The sequence below is a fragment of the Cucurbita pepo genome, chromosome 8 (genome assembly GCF_057944985.1).
Source record: "Cucurbita pepo subsp. pepo isolate OVF chromosome 8, ASM5794498v1, whole genome shotgun sequence".
Taxonomy (NCBI): domain Eukaryota; kingdom Viridiplantae; phylum Streptophyta; class Magnoliopsida; order Cucurbitales; family Cucurbitaceae; genus Cucurbita; species Cucurbita pepo.
The window spans coordinates 2,315,984-2,328,208 of record NC_141805.1 but is presented as its reverse complement, the minus strand read 5'-3'; the positions used below and the strand labels follow the sequence as shown (position 1 = coordinate 2,328,208).

The window sequence follows — 12,225 nt, the reverse complement described above, 5'->3', positions numbered from 1 at the left end:
AAAAAAAACAAATTCTAAATGTATATAAATATGTATTTTATAAGATTATGTAAACTTAATTTACGTCAAAAATAACCAACAAATTTATAACACGAGATTACCACAATAACGTGTATTAAATATAAACTCGACTTTGTAAATACAAATATACAAGCCTAACTTGGAAAAATAGAAAATTCCATCAGCATATTGTTAGAACAGTCTGTAAAAGAGAGCACTGTAAAAAGTGAAAGTAAATGGTGTAAAAAAAAATCCACAACAGAGTTACTTTTCCACCCCCACAATGATTTTTTAAATTACCCATCGAAGTAAACACAAATTGATGCATTCATAAATGAATAAACTATATTTCCTACCTCATATCTCTTCTTCTAATCTGTTTAGACCCTGCTCTTGACTTCGAGGGATCGAACTCGTGACGACTTTGGATTCAATCCCGGCGACTTCTTCCTTTCTTTGCTTTGTTTTTTTCCTGCATCTTCTTTTTCTTCTCTTCAGCATTAACCCAGGTGTAGTCGCGGGGGATGGCGAACGGGTCTTCGAGAGTTTCTATCCTACTGCTAGAAACATTGGATGATGAACTCGGGTGTTGATACGGGGCTTTTATCCACTGAAACCAAGACGAACTTGAGGAATGTGTTGCTGATGGGCTCTCCCTGCTTGCTGCAGACGTAGGGCTTGACGGGGGCGTCGCAAACTCGTCAACTGGTTGTAGTTCTTCAAACTTTGTGAAGGTAACAATCACTCTGATGGTTGGAACCACAGGGATGGCAACCTGTGTAAAAAGTACAGCATCAATAACCAACTTAACTGAAAAATACCATACTATACTACTTCCAAGTTAACTAAAAAGTCGACACACTTGTCTCGACTGTCTCGAACCCAACGTCACTTCTAAATAGAACAAAATCTTCACCATGTTGAAAACCAACAATCATAAATGGAAGAATATGATCATAGAGTAATCCGACTCGACCAGGCTGACAAAGGCCAGTTTCATGCCTGGAGTTTGCTTAACTTGGGGGCACAATTGACCAACCATGATATTCAAAGTAATATTAGCTAGCTAGCCACGAATCATCGGTTACCGGTCATCCAATCAAAGCAAGAATATGGCAAGAGCTTGTATAGATAACCATTGGAAACAAGCTCAATCAAATGTTTAGAAAACATATCACAGATTCACAGAGCTAAAGAAATGAAAATGAAGATACATGCAGGCCCTATAGCTCGAGTGCATTATGCACAAAAGTTACTTATAATTGGCTTATCCTCCTATCCGTAATAATAAAGCTGATTTCTTCACATGCTTGGAGAATGAAACTCACAAGCTTCCATAAATTTCGAGTTTTGTTGTGCGAGAATCCCACATTTGTTGGGGAGGAGAACGAAACACCCTTTATAAGAGTGTGGAAACCTTTCCCCAGCAGACGCGTTTTAAAGCCTTGAGGGGAAGCCCAAAAAGGAAAGCCCAAAGAGGACAATATCTGCTAGCGGTGGACTTGGGCCGTTACAAATGGCATTAGAGCCAGACACCGGACTATATGCTAGCAAAGAGGTTGTTCCCTGAAGGGGGTAGATACGAGGCGGTGTGTCAGTAAGGACGTTGGGCCCCGAAGGGGGGTGGATTTGGAGGGGGTCCCACATCGATTGGAGAAAGGAACAAGTGCCAATGAGGATGTTAGGCCCAAAGGGGGTGGATTGTGAGAATCCAACATTGGTTGGAGAGGAGAACGAAACACCCTTTGTAAGGGTGTGGAAACCTTTCCCTAGCAGACGCGTTTTAAAGCCTCGAGGGGAAGCCCAAAAGGGAAAGCCTAAAAAGGACAATATCCACTAGCAGTGGGCTTGGGCCGTTACATGTTGAGTCAAGTAATTCTCATGACATCCATTTCATGCATGAAATGATATTCATTTCCAAGAATCAGGAGGGAAAAAAAAAGTTTGAACTCATTGGGTATTTCCATATATATGTATGTATGTACAGATATAGATACGATGATGTTAAGAGTAGAGATCATTTAGTATGACTTTCTTCAGATCAATCTATTGCTAGCAAACTTCGCAGCACATGTAACGATGAACCACACTTAAAACGAGAAAGTCGACTATTACCCCACACTTAAAACGATGAACCCCTCGGTGTCGAAATCCTACAAGAAGGAAAAACAGCATTCTCTTGCCATATCACCTAAACTAAGGAGTAATGGTGCTGTTATCTTCTAGTTAAGCTTCTTTAAATATAAATTTCAGCTTAAAACAATTATCATACCTTAACCGGAAAGGTTCCCATTGGGAGTTTTGTGGTTAGCAGTTCTCTCAATCGGCGAACTGCCTTGACCTTGTTAGCTAAAATATCCAGCAACGGCAGCAGTTCCTCAGTTTGTAGGGGAAAGCTTGGAGAAAGCCAAAGAACAGGTCTCAACCCCTTCTTATACTCATTTTCATGACTCCCATCCTTGTGCCGATTTTTGCTCGTGGACGTTGAAGAGGTAGTTCTGATTTCCCTTCCTCTTCGGTGTTCGGCAACTATCTCTACAGAATGTCTTCCGGGTCTACTGCTATGATTTTCAGGATAGTCCCCTAGAAGATCACCTGCTTTATCATCCAGAGAAAGGGAGCTTCTTGGAGGAGCAATCTTCTTCGGCGCTTCGCCTTTTCTATCTCGTTTCCTCCATCCCCCAAACCATCCTTTCTTTTCCTGACGTATATCTCCATTTCCGCTTCCATTTGCTTCCTCAATAGGAACTTCCCTTTGCTCAAAACAACTATGGCGATGCCCGATAACCCCGTCACCGTTCTCAGAAGCTAATTCGGATGAATCTAGTTTAAGTGCATTCTCGAGTTGCTTTCGCTCGTCCTCGGTTAAAATGTCATCAAACTCCTCGCCCTCGGTTTCATTTTCATTACAAGATGAGAACAACTCTTCATCTGTCATAGCCCCAGGGACCCTCCTGGATTTGATACTTACAACCACATTGTGCATATCATATACTTTAGCTTTCCAGGCACCCACCATTTCGGATTTCTCCTGGCGCCTCCAAGTCAACTGAGGCAAAAGAACGGCCTGAGTGACGTCGATTCCAGGTCTAAATATATTAGTCTGAGACATTGCTGTCACTTCTTGTCTAATTTCCTCTTCTGTTGCCTGAGTACCAGCACCATCCAAAGCATTCATTACCTCCTTCTCCTTGTGTGATACTATACAGAGTGAACCAGAAGGCATTTTTCCGTCCTCTGTCCCGTCGCCAAGAAAAAGAACACTCTGGTCAGCACGTTGAATTCGAAATCCATCAAAACCAGCCAATGTCATATCTGCCCTCAAGTTAGCACCTCTTTTCCAGATCTTGTAAGTATCTGAAGGAGCAATCCTGGAAATGAAAGGGATCACTGAACTCTCGAAGTGGAAAGTGATTTCCATGTAGAAATCCCTCATTCTTCGCATCGTCTCAATCAAGCGAGGCAATCTCCGACACCATTTTGCCCAAGCCAATGGCTGGTAATGCCGAACTATTATCATAGCAATCCCTTCTTGTCTACTGCAAATAGCTTCCTGAAGTGCACTCCAACCATGCTCATTTTGCAAGCTCCAATCTGCCCCAGCAATCATAAGCATTTCGGTAGCAGTCTCGTCCCCAAGCTTTACAGCCAAATGCAGTGGAGTGTTCCGATTCGGGACATCTCGGCGATCAATCATGGCAGAAATGGCATCAGCCTTGTTTTCCTCGGCTAACGAAGCAGCCTCCGTGCGAATCTCAGATGGATTACAAAGCCTAGGAAGGCCTGCAAGGATTCTCTTGAGACTGGTATAATCCCTAGTGGCCACAGCCTTGTGTACAGGGCTATGCGCATACTTGGAAACATCAATACCAGCCATGGCTCAACAGCATTCCAAATCAAGAGTCATTCAACTCAAAAACTCAAACAAAGTTCAAAAATCAAACTCAATAAGCACAGAGCGAGGACATTATGATTAGCCAACAAAAATGGAAGAATCTCTTGAATCCTTCCCGGAGTTCCAGCAGACTCAATTACTGGACTACACCCCGCCGTCACAAGAACACAAGCAACAGCCCAATAGAGAACGTCGACACCAATATCAAACAAAGAAGAAAGGTTTCTCAAGTGGACCAATGAGAATATCCTTCAATTCAAGATATCTCACCTTCTCCTCCTCCTGTTTGCTTCTTCCATGACCCCAAATAGAGACCAAGATTGGGGGAAAAAGAGCCTAAACCCACCCTTTTTCTCTCTCTCTCTTCAAGTAGAAAAAGAACAAAAAGATCCTTGTGATCCAATCCAGATCAGACAAACCCAAAAACATGCATGTGGGTGCGTGAAGAACAGATTACAAATCGAGAGGAAAAAGAAATACAATCAATACCAGTATAATCTGTAAAGAAATGAATAAGAACATGAAAAGGAATCAAGAAAGGAATACAACAAAAAGGCAGGAAAACCCCACCATCCAAGCAAAGGGCAAAAACCAAACAACAAATGATTATTGTATCAAAAAGAGTAACAAAAGCAAAAGGCGATCGCTCGCACGAGCGTTTGGTAGGCAGACAAACAGAGATTGAAACAGCGATCTACAAGAAAGAGATCGAAGGGATTTGATTTTGGAAGGGTTTTGCCAAAGAGATGGCGCGTTTCAAAATTGAAATCGAATCAAATTGCATATAGCATATATGAAAGCGAAAGAAATTGAAGTAATTGAGGATTTTAACTCGAAATGGTTTTACCTCCGCGAATTGAAAGCCTTTATCGGATAAGAACAAAGAGGAGTCTAATAGGAAGTCAGAAGAAGACAGATTATCCAATGGAAAGTCGCCATGTGAGAGCCACAAAAGGAGGAGCTTGCGCTTCCACTTTCTTTCTCCTTTCCTCCATTAATTTTCCATTAATTTGATAAAAACTAAAAATTTAATCAAATTAATTAATTTTTTATTCATTAAATATTAATAATAATTTTTATAGTAATTTTAAAATTTATAACATAAATTTAATAACCACTAATATTTTTTAAATTTTTTTTTTAAAATAGAGATTAAATGAGATACACTGAACTAAAATAAAATAAATTTTAAATTATACGAACTAAAATAAAATTTATTTATTTTAATAACTAATGTCGTATATTAATAAAATCATTTTTTTGATTGAAATTAAAGAATTTCAATATAAATTATAAAAAATATAGAGTATATTTATATTTAAATTCAATTTTACGAAATTAAAAGTTTTGAGATAGATTTTAATAATTCATATTAGTAAAAAAAATTATTAAAAAGTAAATATTTTACTTATAATAATTTTAATTTCATCCATTAAATTTTAAAGTTACCTACTGTAATTTTTTTTATTACAAAAAAAAAACTTTATAAATATATATAGACTAAAGGAAATGAAGACAAATGAACATTTTTAAAAATATAAATTAAAATACCAATGTCTCAAAATTATTCATGTATATTTATTTAATTACTATTCAATTAGAATTATGTTGACAACCCTATTATCCTCTTAATTATAATTAAAATAGCAAAAAAAAAAAAAAAAAATTAAAATATTATTTGAAAATTTTGTATTAATTTATTGGCTACTTATGTATTATTAAATACAATTATCATAATTACTAAAATTTAAATAATGTTATGCTTTTAAATGGAATTAATTTGATGAATAATGACATTAATTATTGGGTATTTTATTAAAAAAATTATTTTTTTAAGTGAGTTCATTTATGGTTCAAAAATTAAGTTGAACCATGCTTCTACTGTCGTGGGTGTACGAGACCCACTCCTATAAATGATTGACTCACTTCAACCTTTATCATTTTGCATGTAGATTGGGTTGGGTTAGGTTCGAAAAAATAAAATTTTCGAATTATTGAATTAAATCAGATGGTTGGATTTTATTTATTTAGTACTCTTCAAAAAAAAATCATACTCATTCACATCACATTAGTAACATCAAAATAAGAGTAAGGTTGGATTAGACTATAACATTCGGCTCGTATAAAAAAAAAATGTGAACCTACGGATCAAAATTTTATTAATTTAATAAAAAAAATCAGTCAACCCAAACAGCTTGGGCCCAAAATGATGATGGGCCATCAGTTTAGGCCCAAATGTAGGCCCAAATAGACATTGGTCCCTGTCTTTTAGCCGTTTTAAATATAATTGAAAATAAATATATATAAGTATTATGCTTGTAAAAACTTATTTGATTATAAATTTAATAAAAATTTAGGAATTGTAGTGTGTCGATATGTATTAGAACCTATGTTCGTATTTTAAATTGAACCTATGTAATAAAAATAATATATTTCTTCTTAAAAAATATTAAGTCAAATTATTATTTAGACTGATTTTTGTGAATAAAATAATTAAAATAATTAAAATTTTAATGGGTTTAAGAAATATATATATAATTTATAACTTCGAAAAAAAAACGATGGACTTAAAAGGAAAAAAGAAACTGGTTACAAAGCACAAAAACGGAATAAATATTTATCGACACGTCGTTTAGTGACTGATGACGTCAGCAAACTCCGTCTTCTTGTTGTTGAATAAACGCTCCTCGCTTATCCGTTGCCATATCCTTCTTAAACCCTGATTCTGCCGCTGCCGCCGTCCATTTCCGCCGGCAAAATGCAGTCGGCGATAATATCTCCGTCTCCACGCGCCGCCCCGTTTATCGCAGTCACACCATCGACCAATATCCAACGAAGGCGTCCTTTCTTTGTTAGAGCCTCGATTTCCAATGTAGAGTCTCCATCGCCCAGTGCCCCCGCCGTTCAAAAGCTCAACAAGTATAGCTCTCGCATTACCGAGCCGAAGTCGCAGGGCGGATCTCAGGCGATTCTGCACGGCGTTGGCCTCTCCGATGACGATCTCAGCAAGCCGCAGATCGGCATTTCGTCGGTCTGGTACGAGGGAAATACCTGCAATATGCACCTGTTGCAGCTCTCCGAGGCTGTCAAATATGGAGTTCAAGCAGCCGGCATGGTTGGCTTTAGGTTCAATACGATTGGCGTTAGTGACGCCATTTCGATGGGAACCAGAGGCATGTGCTATAGCTTGCAGTCGAGGGACTTGATTGCTGATAGCATTGAGACTGTCATGAGTGCTCAGTGGTACGACGGGAATATCTCCATCCCTGGCTGTGATAAGAATGTGAGTTTTCTCTTAGCTTCTTAAATTTGGATTTGGGTTTCTGTAAGCTTATGAACACTATTGATGCATGCGTTTCTTTGTTTAGTTTTTCACTTCTGGAATCTTAGTCAATTTTTTAAGAACAAAAACAGGTTAAATGACTTGAAGTTTTCAAAATTAGATTAGGAAACAAAGAACACCATTAAGGAACAAGCATGATTCTTTAAAAGGTTAAGTTACATGTTTAGTTCAATCAATCTATTTGGTCTTCAAACTTCACCGAATTGAAAGTTAATCGACTTATCGAGACACATATTAAAGTTCAAAGACCAAATAAACACAAATCTAAAATATTAGGACTAAACTTGTAATCAAATATTTTATAAACGATAAGAACGTCATTCAGCTTGATCTAGGAGGTAAATATTTTTTTCTTTTGGAGAAATAATGGTTATCTGTATGGAAATCTTACCTTGCTGAATCAGGTGTGATTTTGTGGGCTCTGAGTTCATTCTTGTATAATGAAAACTTACAAAGAAAAAGGAAAAAAAAAAAAAAAAAAAAAAGAACTCAGTGAAGAGCTCTAGTTGTTTTTCGTTCATAATTACAATTGTGTGCTGATCCCTGGCTGTTCTACAGATGCCTGGTACAATAATGGCGATGGGAAGGCTGAATCGACCGAGTATTATGGTTTATGGTGGAACCATCAAGGTTCGGGACTCGGATTTCATATCCATGACTTGAATATAAACTTTCAATTGAATCTTATGTTTATCAAGAAGTTGTTTGTAATTTATATTTTTTTCTGTTGTCTTTTCTTCTGCAGCCTGGTCATTTTGAAGGCCATACATACGACATTGTGTCTGCATTTCAGGTATTTACATAACAGAGGCAAAGCCTAAGAAATTTTAATTTTTAGTTATTTCATTTAGAAGTCTCAAGTTTAACATATAAAGTTATTTATGTTTAAACCACGTTATGTATATGTAAAATTCTTGAACACAACGTTTCTTTTTGGGATCATCTCTTCGGGTCTACATAAACATGCAACTACAAGCCTTGATTAAGAGGAGGCTGTTTGAGGGCTCCATAGGCCTTAGGGGAGGTTCTATAGTGTAATTTGTTCGAGGGGAGGATTGTTGGGATGGAGTCCCACATTGGCTAATTTAGTTCGAGGGGAGGATTGTTGGGATGGAGTTCCACATTGGCTAATTTAGGGAATGATCATGGCTTTATAAGCAAGAAAAAGTATCTCCATCGACATGAGACCTTTTGGGGAAGCCCAAATCTAAGTCATGAGAGCTTATGCTCAAAGTAGACAATATCATACCACTGTGGAGATCCGTGATTCCTAACCGTATATATGTCGATACCTGTTTGATTAAAAAATTTCTTAATAACAGAGCTTGTTCTTCAAAATTTTAAAGTACCATGTAAACTTGTTTTAATTATTGCACTTAGGTATATGGAGAATATGTAAGCGGGTTGATAAGTGATGAACAGAGGAAGAATGTTGTCCGCAACTCCTGCCCTGGCGCTGGGGCTTGTGGTGGTATGTATACAGCTAATACAATGGCTTGTGCTATTGAAACTATGGGCATGTCTCTTCCTTACAGGTAAGATATATCTCCAGTCTACAATATTTGTGAGCAAAGGCATTCTCAAGATTTATCTTATTTCTCCTCTGATTCATGTTCCCTAAAGCTCGTCAACGCCCGCTGAGGATCCACTAAAGTTGGACGAATGCCGTTTAGCTGGAAAATATCTTCTGGAATTATTGAAGATGGATTTGAAACCCCGGGATATTATTACAGAAAAATCACTACGAAATGCAATGGTTGTTGTTATGGCTTTGGGTGGTTCCACTAATGCAGTGCTACACTTGATTGCTATAGCAAGGTGAGGAGAGCCAGATGACAAATTATTCCTCGACTTATGACCTCTTTACTGGAGAAATCGCCGTGGCTAATGGAAATATTCTTGGCAGGTCTGTTGGTTTGAATTTAACCCTCGATGATTTTCAGAAGGTCAGCGATCAGGTTCCTTTACTTGCCGATCTTAGGCCGAGTGGAACATATGTCATGGAGGATATTCACAAGGTCTGCATTTTATTTTCATCTCATTCCCGATCTTAGGCCTAGTGGAACATGTACCGGTACACTATTCTTACGGTCGTTCTTCTTGATAAGTATTGCAACATTTGTTTTGATAGATTGGAGGAACACCTGCAGTTATTCGTTATTTGTTGGAGAACGAACTTTTAGATGGAGATTGTTTAACTGGTATATTTCGACAAATATTTACATGGCATTTGCAGTTTTACTTCAGCGATTTCCATTAGTGACGTTATTCTCATTTTTTGTTCTTAGTCACGGGAAAAACGTTGGCCGAAAACGCTAAACTTTTCCTACCCCTAACTGAAGGGCAGGTATAATGGCTTTGAGATTAATGCATCCACGATTTCACAATTCAGGTTATAATTCTCAAGAAAATTATAACTACACCTCTTGTTCTTTTAATGGCAGGATGTTATTCAATCTTTGGAGAATCCCATCAAGAAAACAGGGCACCTTCAAATATTATATGGAAATCTTGCTCCCGAGGGTTCAGTAGCTAAGATCACTGGAAAGGAGGGGCTATATTTCTCTGGTATCGTTTACTATAGCTTACTACGAGTTATTGCAAGGAATGAACATAAAGTTCTCTGAAAACAAATGATTCTACTTAAAAAAATCTGTTTTGCAGGTCCTGCTCTTGTTTTTGAAGGGGAAGAATCGATGATTGCAGCAATAACAGAGGACCCTTCAAGTTTTAAGGTACTGATGACATTTCGTAAATTGTAAGGAGTGGACGTATGGATACGCAACACATGCATATACGCGCACGTGCAAGTACTCGTATTTCTTTTGTATGTTCTAACTGAAGTTAAATTGGTTTAATCGTTTAGGGGAAAACGGTGATCATTAGGGGTGAGGGCCCTAAAGGGGGACCGGGCATGCCTGAAATGTTAACACCGACTAGTGCCATAATGGGGGCTGGTTTGGGGAAGGTATGGTGTTTGAACTCATTAGATTATAACCTCTCTGAAGTCAAATTCATCTTTACACTGCCATTGACATCTACAGGAAGTGGCATTGCTGACTGATGGTAGATTCTCTGGTGGTTCACATGGCTTCGTTGTTGGTCACATATGCCCTGAAGCATTGGTGCGTTTTATTTCTCACTTTCGTTAAACTATTGAACTTCATTGAAACAATAGAAGCTTAGTGTAGAGAGAGTTCGATCTCTTGGTCGAAGAGATATGCATTAACTATTTGAATTAATACCGCTCAGAGTAGGGAGAATTCAATAGATCGAGGAACAAATAGCAATGTTTCTTCAGAGAACGAAACCTTTTTGGTTTCAGTTTGTATTTGGTCCTTTTGGCACACAAGAGAAATAGAAATAGAGTTTCACAAGAATGAAGATTCAAACCTTTGATCTCTTAGTCGAAGAGGTATGCATTAACTATTGAACTAATTAGCGTTCAGAGTAGGGAGAGTTCAATATGTCGGAGGAACAAATAGCAATGTTTCTTCAGATAAAGAAACCTTTTTGGTTTCAGTTTGTACTTCGTCCTTTTGGCACACAAGAGAAGAACGAAGATTCAAACCTTTGATCTCTTGGTCGAAGAGATATGCATTAACTATTTGAATTAATAGCGTCCAGAGTAGGGAGAATTCAATAAGTCGAGGACCAAATAGCAATGTTTCTTCAGAGAACGAAACCTTTTTGGTTTCAGTTTGTACTCTCCGTCCGGCACACGAGAACCGGAGTTTCACAAAAACTTTTGGAGTAAAGAATGTAACATCAAAGTTTAGACTTTAAGATAAAGAATGCAAAGTTTTCTCCTTTTCCTCCCCCCTTGTGCCCCCATCTTTGATCAAATAATGTTCAAATGCTGCTTCTGTAACCATTATGCAGGAAGGTGGACCAATTGGGTTGATTCGAAATGGTGATATCATCAACATCGACGTCCAGAACCGGAGTATTGATGTTCAATTATCCGAACAAGAGCTGCAAGAACGAAGAAAGAACTGGATTCCACCTGCATACCGGGCAACCCGAGGCGTTCTCTACAAGGTTCGTGTCATACATGACCATCTCTACGCTTCCCATGTCTGAAACTTTCCTTCATGTAACATGAAACTATCCTCGTTCTTCGTCTTCAGTACATCAGGAACGTGCAGGCGGCATCGAAAGGGTGTGTGACGGACGAGTAGGACGAACCAGGAGGCTGTAGTTAGAGACCCTTCCTCTAGTTCCCATTTAGAGTTGCTCAACAAATCCAGTTCCTAAGATCACATCCCCACTTCCTCTCTTGAAGCATTTAGAGTTGCTCAACAAATCCAGTTCCTAAGATCACATCCCCACTTCCTCTCTTGTTTGCTTCATCATTTTGTTTCTAGTCATTCTTGCGTGTTTAACACGAGGCGTGCACGTGGTATATCCATTTTATTTTATCATATCAAATGACATTTTTTATCTCATTATTGTTCTTGTTGGGATACAATTGTTTGATTGTTTGTTCATTTAATAAAATAAATTGTTTATAACGGTAACGGCCAGATCACTGTTAGCAAATATTGTCCTCTTTGAGCTTCCCTTCAAGGCTTTAAAACGCGTCTGCTAGGGGAAGGTTTTCACGTGATTTGTTCTCCTCCCAACTAATATGGGACATCACAATACACCCCCCTTCGAGGCCATCACAATACACCAATCGATGTGGGACCATCACCAAATCCACCCCCTTTGTCTTTACTGGCACACCGTTCCTTTCTCCAATCGATGTGGGACCACTACCAAATCCACCCCCTTGTGGGGCCCAGCGTCCTTGCTGGCACACCGCCTCGTGTCTACCCCCCTTGATTGCCACATCGTCTAGTGTCTGGCTCTGATACCATTTGTAACGGCCCAGTTCCACCGCTAGCAAATATTGTCCTCTTTGGGCTTCTCCTCAAGACTTTAAAACGCGTCAGCAGGGAAGGTTTCCACCACCTTATAAAGGGCGATTTGTTCTCCTCCCGGC

At 38.5% G+C, this 12,225-nt stretch overlaps 2 protein-coding genes across 2 annotated transcripts; one reads left to right on the top strand and one right to left on the bottom strand.

Moving 5' to 3' along the window:
- Nucleotides 1-97: 97 nt before the first annotated feature.
- LOC111800510 (uncharacterized) lies at nt 98-4,867 on the bottom strand. Its single transcript, XM_023684236.2, has 2 exons — nt 2,273-4,867; nt 98-775 (listed from the first exon to the last, which is right to left on the bottom strand). The coding sequence occupies exons 1-2, from the start codon at nt 3,875-3,877 to the stop codon at nt 431-433; spliced, it is 1,950 nt and encodes a 649-aa protein (XP_023540004.2). The 5' UTR covers nt 3,878-4,867; the 3' UTR covers nt 98-430.
- A 1,706-nt stretch (nt 4,868-6,573) lies between these two features.
- Nucleotides 6,574-11,686, top strand: LOC111799591 (dihydroxy-acid dehydratase, chloroplastic). The gene is made up of 14 exons (XM_087125920.1): nt 6,574-7,178; nt 7,797-7,868; nt 7,984-8,031; nt 8,619-8,773; nt 8,862-9,056; nt 9,145-9,256; nt 9,370-9,439; nt 9,527-9,585; nt 9,683-9,806; nt 9,903-9,973; nt 10,105-10,206; nt 10,283-10,363; nt 11,121-11,279; nt 11,369-11,686. Exons 1-14 carry the CDS (start codon nt 6,654-6,656, stop codon nt 11,417-11,419), a joined length of 1,824 nt encoding a protein of 607 aa, XP_086982046.1. The 5' UTR covers nt 6,574-6,653; the 3' UTR covers nt 11,420-11,686.
- The last annotated feature ends 539 nt before the right edge of the window (nt 11,687-12,225 follow it).

What these genes read in the sequence shown, in the direction of transcription:
- LOC111800510 (XM_023684236.2), bottom strand. Translation starts at nt 3,877, where the DNA reads ATGGCTGGTATTGATGTTTCCAAGTATGCGCATAGCCCTGTACACAAG. An exon ending in TGGGAACCTTTCCGGTTAAG is followed by an intron (nt 776 to 2,272) that starts GTATGATAATTG and finishes CTTTTTACACAG; the next exon opens with GTTGCCATCCCTGTGGTTCC.
- LOC111799591 (XM_087125920.1), top strand. Translation starts at nt 6,654, where the DNA reads ATGCAGTCGGCGATAATATCTCCGTCTCCACGCGCCGCCCCGTTTATC. An exon ending in GGCATGTCTCTTCCTTACAG is followed by an intron (nt 8,774 to 8,861) that starts GTAAGATATATC and finishes TGTTCCCTAAAG; the next exon opens with CTCGTCAACGCCCGCTGAGG. An exon ending in AGATGGAGATTGTTTAACTG is followed by an intron (nt 9,440 to 9,526) that starts GTATATTTCGAC and finishes TTTTGTTCTTAG; the next exon opens with TCACGGGAAAAACGTTGGCC.